Source organism: Coregonus clupeaformis, chromosome 20 (genome assembly GCF_020615455.1).
Source record: "Coregonus clupeaformis isolate EN_2021a chromosome 20, ASM2061545v1, whole genome shotgun sequence".
NCBI classification, from domain to species: domain Eukaryota; kingdom Metazoa; phylum Chordata; class Actinopteri; order Salmoniformes; family Salmonidae; genus Coregonus; species Coregonus clupeaformis.
This window is the reverse complement of record NC_059211.1, coordinates 61,209,054-61,225,620: the sequence shown is the minus strand read 5'-3', so window position 1 is coordinate 61,225,620 and position 16,567 is coordinate 61,209,054. Positions and strand designations below refer to the sequence as shown.

At 42.9% G+C, this 16,567-nt stretch overlaps 2 protein-coding genes across 4 annotated transcripts; one reads left to right on the top strand and one right to left on the bottom strand.

Moving 5' to 3' along the window:
* Positions 1-277: 277 nt before the first annotated feature.
* LOC121558693 (dTDP-D-glucose 4,6-dehydratase) lies at positions 278-8,750 on the bottom strand. 2 transcript variants are annotated; one of them, XM_041872100.2, is made up of 12 exons: positions 8,343-8,749; positions 8,109-8,175; positions 7,374-7,442; positions 4,152-4,242; positions 3,882-4,024; positions 3,594-3,692; positions 3,430-3,489; positions 3,123-3,166; positions 2,847-3,012; positions 877-932; positions 634-731; positions 278-512 (listed from the first exon to the last, which is right to left on the bottom strand). In XM_041872100.2, exons 1-12 carry the CDS (start codon positions 8,387-8,389, stop codon positions 445-447), a joined length of 1,008 nt encoding a protein of 335 aa, XP_041728034.1. In that variant the 5' UTR covers positions 8,390-8,749; the 3' UTR covers positions 278-444. The 2 variants fall into 2 exon arrangements, with proteins under 2 accessions (XP_041728034.1, XP_041728035.1); XM_041872101.2 differs by lacking the exon at positions 3,430-3,489 and having other exon boundaries at positions 8,343-8,750.
* A 144-nt stretch (positions 8,751-8,894) lies between these two features.
* Positions 8,895-13,581, top strand: gpr180 (G protein-coupled receptor 180). Of its 2 annotated transcripts, none has more exons than XM_041871962.2 (9): positions 8,895-9,140; positions 9,746-9,895; positions 10,233-10,433; positions 10,772-10,952; positions 11,120-11,169; positions 11,278-11,435; positions 12,051-12,242; positions 12,357-12,434; positions 12,797-13,581. In XM_041871962.2, exons 1-9 carry the CDS (start codon positions 9,002-9,004, stop codon positions 12,947-12,949), a joined length of 1,302 nt encoding a protein of 433 aa, XP_041727896.2. In that variant the 5' UTR covers positions 8,895-9,001; the 3' UTR covers positions 12,950-13,581. The 2 variants fall into 2 exon arrangements, with proteins under 2 accessions (XP_041727896.2, XP_041727897.2); XM_041871963.2 differs by having other exon boundaries at positions 12,768-12,842.
* The last annotated feature ends 2,986 nt before the right edge of the window (positions 13,582-16,567 follow it).

Below are 16,567 nucleotides of genomic sequence, written 5' to 3'. Positions count from 1 at the left end.
ACATTCCACCTGATTCTTCATTAAAATAAATGAATACAAAAATGATACAAGTGTTCCCTTGCACACCCACAGTGACAGATGATGGTTGGACTAGAGTTGAGGTCAACAACCCTAATTAAGACATTTTACATTTTAGTCATTTAGCAGACGCTCTTATCCAGAGCGACTTACATGAGCAATTAGGGTTAAGTGCCTTGCTTAAGGGCACATCGACAGATTTTTCACCTAGTCGGCTCGGGGATTAGAACCAGCGACCTTTCGGTTACTGGCACAACGCTCTTACCCACTAAGCTACCTGCCGCCCCAGTGATTTAATTGAACCAGGTGTGTTAATACAGGGCTGGAACAAAAACCAGCACACCCTGTAGCTCTCGAGGAGCAGGGTTGGCGACCACGAATACAGGAAGAGGATCTGTGTGCTTATTGGTCTATGGTATCGGGCTCCTAGGTAATCGGTTGGTCTTCTGCTTTGACGTCTGGCCAGAAGTCTGGATTCTCTTGGTACCATTTGACTGTGAAAAACACAAACGAAGGAGAGGAGGACACTTTAGACTATAGAGATTCAACCCTTGTGCTAAAATATATGAAAGTCAATATAAGGAATCCATAGAGTAATGTGTTCATGTACTGTACCTGTCCTTCTGATGCCCTCTGCCCAGGACACTGCAGGCTTCCAGCCCAGCCTCCACAGCTTCTCACAGTTCACAGGGTACCTCAGGTCGACCACGGGCCTGGGGGGAGGGGGGTTTCAACAATGTCAGTGTCTTGGGAGCCAATCACACAGCCCACCTATCTTTCTCACACAGAGCATGTCTTCACCATTGGAAGTAAAGGCTCTGAAAAGTGTATAGTGTGATCCCCTTATACTTCACTCACCGGTCAGGCACAAACTCCAGCCAGTCGTCCAGTTCTGCATCAGGTACATGCCTGACCTGTAACACACTCTATTAGCAGATGTCTCAGTGGCTCAGTAAAGAGGACTACAGAGTGACACACTTTACCTACCATCTAGATAGGTTCTCTGGCTAGTTGAATAATGGATATCCTACCATCTTGGTAAGTTCTCTGGCTAGTTGAATGATGTATATCCTACCATCTTGGTAACTTCTCTGGCTAGTTGAATGATGGATATCCTACCATCTTGATAAGTTATCTGGCTAGTTGAATGATGTCACAGTCCCTTCCCCTGTGTCTAGGTGCAGAATGATGTGTGGCCCCTAAGCACCGATCCAAGGTCAGTTTGACATACAGTGCATTCGGAAAGTATTCAGACCCCTTCCCTTTGTCCACATTTTGTTACGTTACAGCCTTATTCTAAAATGGATTAAATTACTTGTTTTACTCATCAATCTACACACAACACCCCATAATGACAAAGCGAAAATAGGTTTAGATTTTTTTTTCAAACTTATAAGAAATAAAAAACAAAAATACCTTATTTACATAAGTATTCAGACCCTTTGCTATGAGACTCGAAATTGAGCTCAGGTGCATCCTGTTTCCATTGATCATCGTTGAGATGTTTCTACAACTTGATTGGAGTCCACCTGTGGTAAATTCAATTGATTGGACATGATTTGGAAAGGCACACACCTGTCTATATAAAGTCCCACAGTTGACAGTGCATGTCAGAGCAAAAACCAAGCCATGAGGTTGAAGGAATTGTCTGTAGAGCTCCAAGACCGGATTGTGTCGAGGCACAGATCTGGGGAACGGTACCAAAACATTTCAGCAGCATTGATGTTCCCCAAGAACACAGTGGTCTCCATCATTCTTAAATGGAAGAAGTTTGGAACCACCAAGACTCTTCCTAGAGCTGGCCGCCCGGCCAAACTGAGTAATCAGGGGAGAAAGGCCTTGGTCAGGGAAGTGACCAAGAACCCAATGGTCACTCTGACAGAGCTCCGGAGTTCCTCTGTGGAGATGGAAGAACCTTCCAGAAGGACAACCATCTCTGCAGCACTCCACCAATCAGGCCTTTATGGTAGAGTGGCCAGACGGAAGCCACTCCTCAGTAAAAGGCACATGACAGCCCGCTTGGAGTTTGATGAAACCAAGATTGAACTTTTTGGCCTGAATGCTAAGCGTCACATCTGGAGGAAACCTGGCACCATCCCTACGGTGAAGCATGGTGGTGGCAGCGTCATGCTGTGGGGATGTTTTTCAGCGGCAGGGACTGGGAGACTAGTCAGGATTGAGGGAAAGATGAACAGAGAAAAGTATAGAGAGATCCTTGATGAAAACCTGCTCCAGAGCGCTCAGGACCTCAGACTGGGGCGAAGGTTCGCCTTCCAACAGGACAGCGACCCTAAGCACACAACCAAGACAACGCAGGAGTGGCTTCAGGACAAGTCTCTGAATGTCCTTGAGTGGCCAAGCCAAAGCCCGGACTTGAACCCGATCTAACATCTCTGGAGAGACCTGAAAATAGCTGTGCAGCGACGTTCCCTATCCAACCTGACAGAGCTTGAGAGGATCTGCAGAGAAGAATGGGAGAAACTCCCCAAATACAGGTGTGCCAAGCTTGTAGCGTCATACCCAGGAAGACTTGAGGCTGTAATCGCTGCCAAAGGTCCTTCAACAAAGTACTGAGTAAAGTGTCTGAATACTTATGTAAATGTGATATTGTAACAAATTTGCAAAAATGTCTAAAACCTGTTTTTGCTTTGTCATTATGGGGTATTGTATGTAGATTGATGAGGGAAAAAAACAATTTAATCAATTTTAGAATAAGGCTGTAACGTAACAATGTGGAAAAAGTCAAGGGGTCTGAATACTTTCCGAATGCACTGTATAGCCTACCATCTTGATAAGTTATCTGGCTAGTTGAATGATGGATATCCTACCATCTTGATAAGTTCTCTGGCTAGTTGAATGATGGATATCTCGAAGTCGCTCCCGATGTTGTAGATTTCTCCCACCATCCCCCTCTCCAGGATGGTGTTGAATGCTTCAATGGCATCATCCACATACAGGAAGTGGCGAGATTGGGGGCTGGTCCCTTGGATGGTACTGTGGCAGAGAGGAGCATGGGATATGTAGTCTTTATTCGAAACGATAACATATGAAGTAAAACATGTCCACATAGTCTGGGATGATGTCAGTCAAGTTGAAGTCTTTACCATTTTTTGTTCAGTTGAAGGAAGGATACAAATTTTGGAATGACCTAGGGGGAAAAAACAAACATTTGTTGAGACATCTTAAAAGACCAGACACACAACATAAATATATAGAACAGTGGTTCCCAACCAGGGGTACTAGGACCCCCTAGGGGTACTTGAGAAGACTCATGAGACCATAGGCCTACTGGTAAAATGCAAATGAGGGGGTACTTCAGGGGTACTCTGGGCAGAGCAAAATTCAGTTGGTGGTATAGTAACCGAAAAAGGTTGGGAACCACTGATATAGAATATGGATACTATAGATGACCTTCTCCAAGTACTGTCTGGGTCCATATATATTATTGCTCCTTGTTATTATAACAGGAAACTGAAAGAAAAAAGCAAATATTAATACAAATAATCAAAAAATGTGTACATGCCTCAGAAAAACGTGGTTATAATTGTGCTACGTCTGTTGACAGTATTTACTACCTTGTGTCTCTCCCTGTAGGACAATACAAGACACTCAGCAGCTGCTTTAGACACAGAGTATGGATTGTTGGGTCTTCTTGGGCTGGTTTCATCTAATTCCTGCATGGGGGTAAAAGAGACTGCTTTTAACACCGGGGACTGACAGTACTGCAGACAGAGAACCTTGAAAAGTCGCAAAAGAAGTTGAGAAGTGGCTCTCAAAAACGTCAAATGTAAATGTGGCGTTACACCTTATAAGTTACAATAATTATGTCAGGATATCAGTGAAAATGATATGAGTGGACTGACCTTATACAGGCTCTCTCCATACACCTCATCTGTGCTAATGTAAATAAACTTCTCCACCTTGGCCTCAAAAGCTGCTTTCAGTAGCACCCGTGTCCCCTCCACGTTCACCATGTGGTATCTGGACGGCCATACGAAGGACGTCTCTGAAAAAGGGGGCACAGAAAGATATGGATGAATGTCTTGCTCTATGAGTCACTGAGTGTTGTCAACAATGTCTATGGTTGTTTTGGCATGGTAACACAATTTAAACAGAACAACTTAATTTCTTACCAACATGTGTTTGAGCCGCAAAGTGAAAGACGATGTCAATGTTTTCTGTGGCAAAGATGTGGTTTACCAAGTGTGGATTGCATATATCCCCCTGTTAAAAAGGGACAAACCATGACACATCTACAAGCTAAAAGTCTTTATGATTAATGATTAGTAACACTGTGTAACACAGACTTTTTTTTACAACAAACAAAAACATACATAGACAAAAACAATAAACAACTTAACATACAATCATTTCCACAAACATTAATGACATCACACTTGCTCAGACCCAAATGTTCCCACTGTAACCACACCCAATGTTCTTTCTAATGCTTCTAAGACTCTGCCCCATATAATTTCAAATTGTGTTATGTTGTTTCTGTCTGTAGCCAAGTTTTGTTCAATATTTAAATAATAAAGCATTTGATTCTTCCATTCTCTTAAAGTTGGAGTATCATTTGACTTCCAGTATTTAAGTAATCGGTTCTTCAATATAATTGTCCAACCCATTGGGTATCTCACCGCACCCCCATTTGCCATGTTTTACATTGTACAACTTCTGACAGCCAGCTTTCTAACTCCGCCCATAACTTTTGGACTTTATAGCACTCCCAGAAGGCATTAATTATTGAGTCATTGTTAGTTTTACACTTAAGACTTGACTCTGCCGTTGTGCTGTAGAATTTGTGAATGGTGTCTCTTGTATAATACATTCTATACATGAGTTTATACTGGATTAAGCGTACATTGTCATTAACAGTAATTTTGTTCGTTATGTTCCAACACTCCCTCCATCTTGTGCCAATATCAGTTCTTTTTAAGTCTTGGTTCCAATAGTTATTTTATTTTTTTCTAAGAGATTGTCAGTTGGATAGGCTTTCTGCAAGGTTTTGTATTTATTACCTTTCATATGAGTATCTTTTTCTGACACACACAGCTTTCAGGTCGAAATTTTGTGATATAAAACTTTTAAGTTGCATTTATTTGAAAATGTCTACATTGGTCAGTTCAAAATTGCTTTTTAATTATTTCATGTAAATAATTGTATTTCCTATAACCACGTAATTTATGGTTTCTCTGCCTTTAGTTTTCCATGCGGGCCAATTTATCCGTGAATTCTGAAAAGCTATCCAAGGATTGTTCCATAGGGAGTGATATTGGTTCTTGTAGAATCCGTTAAATGTTCTTCCATGTTGTTACAGTGTTCTTAACTATGCAGTTGATCATGTTCTTAGCTCCATCCTTTGAAAACAGACACGTGGAAAGATTCTGGGGATGAGCGTGCACATTTTCAATACGTACCCATTGTTCCTCTTTAATGCATTTAACAACAAGTCGCAAGTAAAAGCCTTGGGTGGCGAGTTGATACAATTTCAAATCTGGAAGGTTAAAACCACCCTCTGACTTAGGAAGATGTTAAATGTCTGTTATGGCCGAGTATACATTTGTAAAGAACGTCTTAGGTGGGGTAATTGGTATAACCGAAAATACACTGAACAAAAATATAAATGCAACATGTAAAGTGTTGGTCCCATGTTTCATGAGCTGAAATAAAAGATCCCAGAAATGTTCCATACGTACAAAAAGCTTATTTCTCTCAAATTGTGTGGACAAATGCGTTTACATCCCTGTTAGTGAGCATTTCTCATTTGCCAAGATAATCCATCACGTGACAGGTGTGACATATCAAGAAGCTGATTAAACAGCATGATCATTACACAGGTGCACCTTGTGCTGGGGACAATAAAAGGCCACTCTAAAATGTGCAGTTTTGTCACACAACTAAATGCCACAGATGTCTCAAGTTGAGGGAGCGTACAATTGGCATGCTGACTGCAGGAATGTCCACCAGAGCTGATCGCCAGAGAATGTAATGTTAATTTCTCTACCAAGCTGCCTCCAACGTTGTTTTAGAGAATTTGTCAGTATGTCCAACCGGCCTCACAACCGCAGACCACGTGTATGGTGTCGTGTGGGTGAGCAGTTTGCTGATGTTAACGTTGTGAACAGAGTGCCCCATGGTGGTGGTGGGGTTATGGCATTGGCAGGCATAAGCTACGGACAACAACACAATTGTCCATGTTCATCCAGAGCATCCCAAACATGCTCAATTGCATTTTATTAATGGCAATTTGAATGCACAGAGATACCGTGACGAGATCCTGAGGCCCATTGTCGTGCCATTCATCCGCCGCCATCACCTCATGTTTCAGTATGATAATGCATGGCCCCATGTTGCAAGGATTTGTACACAATTCCTGGAAGCTAAAACTGTCCCAGTTCTTCCATGGCCTGCATACTCACCAGACATGTCACCCATCGAGCATGTTTGGGACACTCTGGATCGACGTGTACAACAGCGTGTTCCAATTCCCGCCAATATCCAGCAACTTCGCACAGCCATTGAAGAGTAGTGGGACACCATTCCACAGGCCACAATCAACAGCCTGATAAACTCTATGCGAAGGAGATGTGTCATGCTGAATGAGGCAAATGGTGGTCACACCAGATACGGACTGGTTTTCTTTTCCACGCCCCTACCTTTTTTAAGGTGACCAACTGTGACCAACAGATGCATATCTGTATTCCCAGTCATGTGAAATCCATAGATTAGGGCCTAATGAATTTATTTCAATTAACTGATTTCCTTATATGAACTGTAACTCAAATCTTTGAAATTGTTGCATGTTGCGTTTATATTTGTGTTCAGTATAAATATAAAAACTTTGGAAGCCATTCTAAAGAGGTATTTCTACCTGTAAGATTTATGGGGCGATTGTTCCATTTAATTAGATCTGCTTTCCTGTTGTTGAGTAATGGGATAAAGTTATCTTAATATATGTGTTGTTTGTTGTCACTTATTAAGCATCCTAAGTATTTTATATTTTTTGTGTTCCACTTAAAGGATTACTGTAGCTCAGAAGTTTTTGCTATTGCCATTATTTCAGGTTTCTTTCCATGTTAATTTCATATCCTGAGATTTTAGAATATTCCGAAAACAAGGGGGACATTGAGTTTCAATAATAGTCAGGTATAGCCGAAGATCGTCTGTAAAGAAGTTTATATTCATGTTTATCAATACGGATACCTCTTACGTTTGGGTCCTGTCTAATTATTTCTGCAAGCGGTTCAATTGCCAGTGCAAACAGGAGGGGAGAGAGGACATCCCTGTCTCGTAACACTGGCACTTCATATACAGTATCGTTGCATAACAGTATGACTTGGCAGTTCTCTCACCCTGATAAAGGTGTAGTTCTCTTTCTCCTCGACAGACTCCAGGTTCCTGAGATTGGAACAGTAGTCCAGCTGTATGGGACCAGGAAAAGTTACAGAATCACGACCAGGAAATGATGACAACTTGGAATTCTGCAGTTACATAGTGTAGTAGTCAGGGTGTGCAGGAAATAAGCTTCACTTTGTTGTTTTTTAGCGTGTTTTTTTGTTGTTTTATTGCCACATACACCGGATTGGTGCAGTGAAATGTGTTGTCAAATCAAATCACATTTTATTGGTCGCATACACATATTTAGCAGATGTTATTGATGGTGTAGTGAAATGCTTGTGTTCTTAGCTCCAACAGTGCAGTAATATCTAACAATACACACAAATCTAAAAAAGTAAAAGAATGGAATTAAGAAATATATAAATATTAGGACGAGCAATGTCGGAGTCCAAGTATAAATATATATGGACAGCTGGGGTACTGTCATTATGGACAGTATATGGATAGAATATGTAGTATATCTGAAGAATACGTAGGATAGAATAGTATATGTACAGCAATAGTTGAATAGGATGGCCTTGACTAGAATACAGTATATACATATGAAGTGGGTAAAACAGTATGTAAACATTCAAGTGACCAGTGTTCCATGTCTATGTTGTACCTTGGCTGCAAAGGGAAGGAGAGGGCCCAGCTTGAACAGGGCTTGAATCTGTAGTTACAGGAAAGCACATTTAGCTACTACTCACATTGTCAAAGTTGATGATGCGCCAATCTGGATGCCTGTTGACTAGGGAGCAGGCAAAATGGGACCCACTGTATGGGGAAAGAGCTACAGATGAAACATGTATAGTATGCAATAAAATCCCATATTTTACATACATTGTAGATTCAACTGGCTTTTTTTCTGTAGTTTAAGTCTTTGTCAGAACACTACTGATTGTCATTATGATGATGATGATGATTTGCTAACTGTTACTTACATGAAACCTGCCCCTCCAGTCACCAGGACCGTTTTGACAAAGTCCATTCTCCCACAGCCTGTTGATGTCTCCTCACAACGTTTCTCCTGGATCTTCAGTTTTCATTGAAGCCCAAAGGCACTCTCCTAGTGACATAAGTTCTGCCGACTTTAGCTAGCTAACTAGCTTACCTGTGCTGGAGAGTGTCTTATTGTTGAGTAAACAAGAGATAATCTCATAAACTATATGCGGGAAGTGATTTTAAGTGACTGAGGCCATTCTAAAGCAAAGCATATCGACAACACGTTAACGAATAGTTATATATCGTTATTCAGATGTTTGTGTTGTCACCAGTTCATGTCAGAAGCAGCTGATACTGTACAAACCACATAAGCAAAATGTAATGTGGAACTTTTGCGACAGTCTTTTTTCGCTTTACGGCAATGTTGACACGTATCCGAGGCCTGCGTTGAGTTGGTCCGTTTTGGTGCCCACCCTTTTATCGCTCTCTGATTGGCTTACAGCTTTGACGTAGGCGGAGGTCCTTCTATGATTAGGTAAAACCTAAATCAATCAAACGTTCAGTGCAGATGGAACTCACCCTGGTTTACTAGTCCATTCATTGTTGTTGTACAATCATCTTCTTTAGCTCTATATTGATAATTAGCTTTTAGGAGACAATGTATCCGTTAATGTTCACACTTACAGCCTTCTTACTATGCATTCGAGCTACATTTGGAAAAACGGTGTCGGGAGTTTTCAAGAGCGATGCAGCCAGGGAGCAGAATGGACAGTACATCACTAAATTCATGTACAGCGGTAGGTGCAATTTAGCAGTCTGAAGCTAGCGACACATTCCGGTGGAGGCTTGTGTGGATGGATACACATGCACCAAGATGACGTGATGCATTTTATTATTGGGATGTTTTATATAGACTGTAGTTGCAATGCTAATGTACATAAGGAAGTAACAGATCATGTGTTCTCCGTCTGGAAAGTGCTAATCTCTTGCATGGTGTTATGCATCATTGTCTCAGAAAGTATTTTCTGTGTCCATTGCAATCTTAAACGGGAAATCGTGGGAAGATGTTTGTTGAGTTGGGTTCAAAGGTCAAATCACATAGGTCTATGCAGTCCAGACCCATGAGCATCGGCAATGTCATTCTGTTCCCCGGTAGAACATGTTGCCAAGTGTGATAGCCAGGCAGTACATTAGAATCAATAGAGCTCCTTCGCTTATCACAGATGGTCAGCATATTCTGTAGGTTAGAATGAAACCGAATTCTCTGAAAGGTGGATTTAGTGCCCTGTCAGACCTCTTCCCTCATTCCCTCTTTCTCTCTCTCCTCCCCTCTACTTCCACGACCTCTTCTTCTCACACCCTCTCGTCTCTCCCTCCCTCCCTCTGTCTCTCTCTTTTCCAGAGGGTAGTGGTCTGGTGGTGTGCAGGCTGGAGAACGCTCCCCTGGCCACGGAGAAGGAGTCCAGACTGCTGCTCTTCCCAGAGATGGAGGAAGGCTTCGACATCGACAACCTCAGCTGCCACGACCGCCTCTCCAAGGCACATCTCTCCAGTGAGTCTGTCTCTGTGACTGTCACCTACAGCTGAGATTGATTTACTCAAGGAGTCACATGTATTGTTTGTTGTTTGCATTCATGTCATGTAAGTCCCGCTGGCTCGTAGTAAACATGCATTCATAAACAAGAGTCATTTGGGGAAGTGGCATAAATGCCATCAGCCATGCATTTACAGGACATATTCTGAATGTACTTGCAGTATGTTGCGTCTGCATGTGTAACCGACTGGTTATCAAACCTTGGTCGTCTGCATGACTTAAGGCCACATTAGCCCTCTGAGCGAAAGCCTAGAGCTTGTCTCCCTCCTAACATTGTTTCCCTCTCTCTGGTCAGTCCGTCTGAGTGAGGAGGAGCACAACCAGAGCATCCCCCACCTTCACTCCCCCACGGCCTGGATGGCCCTGTATGCAGACCGTTACACCTGCGGGGAGGGGGGCATCATCCCTGCCCAAGGGGACCTGACCTTCACCATCCTGCTGTTCAACCCTGACTCAGCAGGCAACCCCCTGGAACACTTCAGCGCTGAGGAGGCAGGTCAGTACCGTACTGTACGGCAAGGTAATGGGTTCAATTCCTGCAGGGATCACATGCACATACTTTAATATATGCATTTGGTGCACTATAATGGATGAACGTGTCTGCTAAGTGTCTGCTAGTCATAACACACAATATTATACTTCTGAATTGAAGATATGACTAAGTGTCCAGACAGGACTGCACTGAATGCTTGACTGATTGTGTCCTCCACACCCCTACCCCCCCTCGCCCACCCCTACCCCACCCTGCCCCACCCTCCTTCCTACCCCTGCCCCACCCTACCCCTGCCCCACCCTCCTTCCTACCGCTGCCCCCCTGACCCACCTTCCTACCAGGCCTGCATAGTTTCTACTGCCTGCTGATCCTGGCCTACTTTGTGGCGTCCTGTATCTACATACAGCCTCTGTGGATGGCCCTGAGGAAGGGTGGGCCCATGCACACGGTGCTGAAGGTGCTCTCCACAGCCCTGGCCCTACAAGGGGTCTCTGCCCTCTTCAACTACATCCACCTGGCCAGGTGAGTGAGACTTTGTCCCAGTCATTGTCACAGTCACCTTTCAGCAGCCCTGCTCAGGTTTACATCAGTTACTGTATTACAGGATTATCCTGTATTTCAGGATATTTGGATGAGTAAATATCAGTCTTGTTGTGTAAAAACACACACCTGTCTTTGTCTTCCCACAGGTATGCCAGGGACGGAGTGGGCATTCCTATCATGGGCAGCTTGGCAGAGTGTGAGTGTTGTATTCTCACTCTCTCAATCTCTCTTGCTTCTTTCTTTGCATTGTCTTTCGTTCTTCCGTTGTGACTGTGCTGCCTGTTGTTGTTCTCCCATGCTGCAGTCTGTGACATGGTGTCCCAGGTGTCCATGCTGTACATGCTGCTGAGTCTGTGTGTGGGCTGGACCCTGAGCAAGAACAGGAAGCCCCAGAGCAGACCTCTGCAGTGGGACTCCTCCCCTGCCTCCAAAGCCCTCGCTATGGGAGGGGTCGCCACACAGGTCAGAGCCTCATCAGCCTATCCATGACCTCTAACCCCTTACTCCGAAATACTAAGCCCTGACTGTCACACTAACTTCCATTTCACTGGATACAGTAGCTCCTACTGCTCACACTCTAACCTCTACCTTGCTCACACCATCTCCTATCCTGACCAATACGGTAAGACCCTATCCTGACCAATACTGTAAGCCCCTATCCTGACCAATACTGTAAGCCCCCTATCCTGACCAATACTGTAAGCCCCCTATCCTGACCAATACTGTAACCCCCCTATCCTGACCAATACTGTAACCCCCTATCCTGACCAATACTGTAAGCCCCTATCCTGACCAATACTGTAAGCCCCCTATCCTGACCAATACTGTAAGCCCCCTATCCTGACCAATACTGTAACCCCCCTATCCTGACCAATACTGTAACCCCCCTATCCTGACCAATACTGTAACCCCCCTATCTTGACCAATACTGTAAGCCCCTATCCTGACCAATACGGTAACCCCCTATCCTGACCAATACAATTTCCCCTTTGGATCAGTCAATAAAAACACATTCAATACCAATGACCTAAATACCTTTCCACTGACTCCCTGTCTGTGTCGCTGCCTGGCTGCTAGGGGGCGCTGCTGCTGTGGGAGCAGTATGAGGAGACGGAGCACCACAGCTACCACGCCCAGCGCAGCATAGCGGGTCTGTTACTCATAGCTCTACGTATCATCCTGGCCCTGCTGCTGGCCTCTGTGCTCTACACAATCATCAGCACAGAGAGGAGCGCCCTCAAGAGAGACTTCTACCTCAGCTTCGCCAAGGTAGGCGTAGAAATACAACACATGAATAGCTGGCAACCCTTTCCATGCGTTTATAGTGCCATCTACAGTGCATTATAAGATTTGTTATTCCAGTCTCACTAGCTTGTTTCTCAGGGTTGTTTTATCTGGTTCCTGTGCCACCCTGTCCTGGTCCTTCTCTCTGTGGTCTTCAACGAGCATCAGAGAGAAAAGGTGAGAGAAACAGTCCACATAGATATATACGGTGTATTCAGACCCCTTGACTTTTTCCACATTTTGTTACGTTACAGCCTTATTCTAAAATTGATTAAATAAAACATTTCCCTCATCAATCTACACACAATACCCCATAATGACAAAGCGAAAACCAGTTTTTATAAACTTTTGCACATTTATTAAAAATCAAAAACAGAAATACCTTATTTACATAAGTATTCAGACCCTTTGCTATGAGACTCAACATTGAGCTCAGGTGCTTCCTGTTTCATCAGAGAGAAAATGTGAGAGAAACACTCCATAGAGATATTGTACTGACTCATTCTGAAGGTTTTTGGTGTTGATGTTTGTGTGTCTAGGTGGTGACAATCGGTGTGATTATATGCCAGGCTATCTCGGTGGTGATCCTCTACCAGCTTTTCCTGTCCCGTAGCTTATACTGGGAAGTATCTTCTCTCTCCTCTGTCTCACTACCCCTCACCATGTCCAGAGGGGGCCGGGGACGCTACTGACCCCGCGCGGAGTGGGAACATTTTTACTGCGAAGGGATACACTGTGACACCTGCAGTTAAAGGGACACACTTCCACTCCTCTCAGCTCACTCACGGCGAAGGTGCCCCCAACTGACGGGCGAGGAAAGAGAGGAGGAAGACAAGGGAGGATGGGATGAAGAGAAGGACGTAGGAAGTTCACCCACAAATATAGTAGAGAAAAGTAATGACGGCCTGCTCATGTAGCTGGACAGCACACTTATGTAATACACTCCCAAACAGGATGAGGGAGATCTGAGTTTAAGCGCACATAAAAAAGTATGTATGTACATTTTACTCATTTGTTAGCATACAACTGATGCAGACACAGGTAACTGTCAAAATAATGGAAACACTTGAGTAAAGGAGAGATACAAAGTATATTGAAAGCAGGTGCTTCAACACAGGTGTGGTTCCTGGGTTAATTAGGCAATTCACATCCCATCTTACTTAGGGGTCATGTATACAAATTCTGGCTGCTGTGGCCCCATAGGATGACAATGCCCCCGTTCACATGGCATGAGTGGCCACTGAACAGTTTGATGAGCATGAAAACTATGTAAACCATATGCCATGGCCGTCTCAGTCACCATATCTCAACCCAATTGAACACTTATGGGAGATTCTGGAGCGGCGCCCGAGACAGCGTTTTCCACCACCATCAACAAAACACCAAATGATGGAATTTCTTGTTGAAGAATGGTGTCTCATCTTTTCGCATCCAATCTATGCCAAGGTACATTGAAGCTGTTCTGGCTCATGGTGGCCCAACGCCCTATTAAGACACTATGTTGGTGTTTCCTTTATTTTGGCAGTTGCCTGCATGTTAGTCTTATTTACAATTGTAGTATGTATGTGTGAAAATGTGCTTTACTGTTTTATTTTGAATGTCAAACTTGGGCTGGATTTGATGTCTCTCTTTCATTTTCAGATAGAGTAAAAGACTACCAAAATGTTTAATAGGTTTATAATAGATTACAACGAAAGGTTACTGATTGTCGAATTCCCTGTTAAATCTTATTCATTGCCGATAAAGATATCCAGGCGCGGACTGAAATAAATTAGTTTACCATTGATCGATAGACATATGGATCCATTTTCAGTGTGGCAAATCTCAAACCAATAAGTATAATCCTTCCTCTGATCTTAACTCTGTCAGAAATAGAAAGTTGGGTTGGTTTTTTACAGAGTTGCTTCACACCGTTTTACTGCGGTTTCATTCCATTGTTGTCTATTGATAATTCTTTCTGTGAGGTTCAGGGTGTGCTGAAGCTATTACAAAAATCACATGGAACTCTTCATGGAATCTTTTTATCATGCCCAGCACTACAACACTGCAGCTAGTTGCATGTGTGATAATCGTATTACTATGACTATGTGTAATTATTGAATTATACTTGAATATGAACGCTTGCTCCAATGTCAGACAAAACAATACCAAGATATGTGCAATGTTTAAATGCAGCTTTATTTTCTTTATCAATCCTCACAAGTGCCTGAGAAGACAATCACTTTGCTAGTAGACAAGGTACCTGTGTTTGTCTGTATGATAAGATGGGTTTCACATGAACATACATAAACAGTCTGATAGTTAAGTTATGTGGAGATATTAGGGGACAAAAGGTAAACAGAGCAGTGACTGTTTAATGTTCCTATTAAGCATGTTTATATGGCTGTTTAAATTCATTACTGTATACTTTTGTAAATAAACATTTCATCCATTTAGTAAAATAAGTATCGATATCAGATGCTGATGCAATACTAGAAAATGTCCCCAGGGGGCAGCAGTTCTCTTGATCTGTTACAGTAGCTACTGTAGACCAGCGTTTCCCAACCCTGGTCTTCGAGTACCCCTAACAGTAAACATTTGTATTGTAACCCTGGACAAGCACACCTGATTCAACTTGTGAACGAATCATCAAGCCCTCAATGAATTGAATGAGGTGTGTTTGTCAAGGGCTACAACGAAACTGTAGTTTTGGGGGTACTCGTGGACCTGGGTTGGGAAACACTGCTGTAGACTACTCTCAATCAATGCACACTCAAACCACAGAAGTTACCAGTGTCTTTGCTCAAACTGCCTACATTCTCATTCAACAATTAAACGCATGATAATTCAAACATCAAAGGATAAACCAATACATGTCACGGTTGCTAGGAAATGCCACCACGATGCTCCACCTTGAGTACACAAACAGTTTTCCACTCCACTTCCTCAAACGGATCTGATGTTGATAACATACAATGATAACATCAGCGCTAAACTGAGTCAGTCTGACTTTATTTCGGTAGTTGCTTGCAGATAGATGATCATCTATGGTTGGTCATTGGATTCTGTCAGTCTGCTATGGATTCCAGTATGTAACACTAAATAGGCAAATATAATTATAAGCCTACACAACACAGTGGAAGTTGTGGAAACAAGTTGTGGAATGTGGTTAAACTTCCCCAGACTTCTAAACAGTAAACAGTAGAAGGGAAGGGTCGTGTTAGTGATGTCTCTCTACCTTGTTACCTTGTTTCCTTGTTGGTCGTTTCGAAGTCACTGTCAGTTAGCTGGTTATAATCCTCGTTTTCTGGATGCTCTTCTTTCACTCATTTTACCTTCATGTTGCAAGAGATCATACAGTAAACTAATCTGGCTGTGTTTACACAGGCAGCCCAATTCTGATCTTTTTTTCACTAATTGTCTTTTTGACCAATCAGATAATCTCTGAAAAAGATCTGATGTGAAAACATCTGATGTGATTGGTCAAAAGACCAATTAGTGTAAAAAAAATATCAGAATTGGGCTGCTTGCTTAAACGTAGCCTATATGGCACTGAACCTTAATTAAAACCATTTGAGAGTGGTGGGCTATTAGTGACAACAAGCACTAGGCCAGCAGCAAAGTAGTGCCCACTCCCACACCAGTCCCCAGTTCCATACTGCTGTTTAACCAGGTGCTCCTGTGCTGGTTTACACACATCAGTGGCTCCCTACAGACCAGACCATGGCGTCAATCTTGGGTCTTTTCAGGACACCGGTTACCCACTGGGCTATTTCTGACCTCAGGCACACCAGGACACTGTGGGCTGAGGGGGATGAATACACACAGGACTTATTTTCCTGCAATTCCACCATTAACTCCCTTTCTTGCATTATGCAAATAGTCTGACAGAAGGAACGTGCTTGGGCTAATACTGTAACATTCATTTGCACCTTTTTTGACTCTACTACAGAAAGTGGTACCGATTCAGGCAGTATTATTCCATTACAGGGGGGACTTCTTCTAATATTATTCCGTCTTCTATATCTAGGTCAGGTTGAGAGTAGCGTAGCTGGCAGCCTGAAACCACAGGCAAAGATGGACAGTATTTCTGTTAGTTGTCTTTGAAATACTTATTTTAATTCCTTCTGAGTATTTTGTAATGTGACTTACACTGAGCTGAACTACACTCCAATGTATTTTGTATTTTCTAAATACTGTAATTTGGATTGTCAAAATACAAAACACTTTTCTATACCATTTTTGATAGCAGTTCACATTTTTTGGCCCCCCTTTCTGATAGCACTATGGTGTGATACAATTGTCTGCTAAATGAATGAATGGGTGGGTAT